General features: G+C 62.4%; 1 protein-coding gene across 1 annotated transcript in view; it reads left to right on the forward strand.

The window, feature by feature from the left end:
• Window positions 1-696: 696 nt before the first annotated feature.
• LOC103916218 (nucleolar transcription factor 1-like) overlaps window positions 697-1,633 on the forward strand; it is a gene marked incomplete at both ends in the record, with an annotated part of 6,318 nt that continues 5,381 nt past the window's right edge. The window contains 2 exons of the mRNA XM_009323178.1: window positions 697-922; window positions 1,218-1,301. Of these exons, the coding sequence (XP_009321453.1) occupies window positions 697-922; window positions 1,218-1,301 (310 nt within the window). The remainder of the gene's footprint in view (window positions 923-1,217; window positions 1,302-1,633) is intronic.

The following is a 1,633-nucleotide window of genomic DNA, read 5'->3' on the forward strand; positions in this document are numbered from 1 at the left end:
ACGGGGCTGCTGCCCGTCCCAGCCTCCCGGTCGCTCCAGGCGCCCCGGCTTTGCCACGTGCCCATCCCACCATCCTGGCAGCTTGTCCGTATGGGAGCTGGGGACGCTCCTCCAGGCAGCTCGGGGGATGTTGGGGTGGCATAACCACCACCCCTGCGCCGTCAGGGACCCCACTGCGATACAGGGGGGCTGTGCTGGGCTCTGCCACCCCCTGCTTTGTGGTCCCTGAGCTTTGACCTTGGCAGAGGTCAACATGGAGCTAGGTCCCAGGTGATGGCAAGGCTCTCCGAGTTGAAGGCAAAGCAGCGCCGGGGGGGTTTCCCATTGCTCCGGACACATCTTTTTCCACTTAGAAAGGGGGCTTCCCTGTTTTCTCCTTGGCTGGAGAGCGTGTCGCTCCCGTCTCGCTCCACAGGACTTCGCTCCTGTGCGTAGGAAATAGCCCTCTGCTCCTGCGAGGCAGAGCCATCGCCTTATCTGATGGCGTACTGGGATGAGCGAGTCTCTCTGGTTTGCACCGAGTGGATTTTCTAGCTTTGCCCGGATTGTTTTGGCCCGTAGAAAGTTGCTCCGGGGTGATGGAAACAGCCGTGTCCCTTTGATCTTTAATCTCGAGAGGCAGCATGTGGAGATTACGTGTCCCGGCGCGCGGTCCGGAGCTGCACGCCGGGAGCTGTAGTCCCCGTGTCCTGCCAGGAAGGCTGCCTGCCTGCCGCTGCTGCTAAACCTGTTTCTTTGCTGCTCAGACCGCTGGTCTCAGGAGGACATGCTGACTCTGCTGGAGTGCATGAAGAATAACCTGCCCTCCAACGACGGGAGCAAGTTCAAAACCACCGAGTCCCACCTGGATTGGGAGAAAGTGGCTTTCAAGGACTTCTCGGGGGAGATGTGCAAGATGAAGTGGATGGAGATTTCCAATGAGGTAACCGACAGCCGCGCGGGGCTCGGAGGGGTCTCCGCGAGAGGGACCGAGCGTCCCAGTGATCTCCCAGCGCTGTTTGAATTGCTCGAGTTCAGCGCCCCGAGTCCTTGGCCCCTAGTGCCAACACCATCCCGCTGCTGTCAGCGTTGCGAACCCTTTGGAGGCGCTGGGACGGGTCGTTTGCGCGGTGGCGTTACGAAACCCTGGGGGTCTATGCCGTGCCGAGCGTGGCTGGGATCTGCCCTGTCCCCCGCGTGCAGCCTGTTCATGTTTGTGGCCCTTCGTTCCCCCGCAGGTGAGGAAGTTTCGGACCCTCACGGAGCTCATTATGGACGCCGAAGAGCACGTGAAGAATCCTTACAAGGGCAAAAAGCTCAAGGTATCGGGCAGGAATTGGGGTCGGTCCCTAAAGGGGGACCTCCCCCTTCCCCGGGACGGGAGGCTGTCACCCATGTGGCACCCCAGACCCGTGTGGCTCTGCCGCCAGAGCCCCTGCAGGCACCTCACCGCCCGTAATCCTCATGGCCGGCTGCCCAAGGCTCCGGAGGCCACGGGCTCTGGGCCCGGGCCAAGTCCAGGGTACATTTAATATGGCCGGCTGTATTGCTGGCAGCCTGCATCCAAGTTTAGCACCGGGGGGGGGCCCGGGAAGCCGCCGTCCTATTCCTGGCCTGCCGGGTCGGGGGGGGGGCTGCTTTCAGGCGGGTGGCC

The sequence above is a fragment of the Pygoscelis adeliae genome, unplaced genomic scaffold, assembly GCF_000699105.1.
Source record: "Pygoscelis adeliae isolate BGI_AS28 unplaced genomic scaffold, ASM69910v1 Scaffold1584, whole genome shotgun sequence".
In the NCBI taxonomy this organism is placed as follows: domain Eukaryota; kingdom Metazoa; phylum Chordata; class Aves; order Sphenisciformes; family Spheniscidae; genus Pygoscelis; species Pygoscelis adeliae.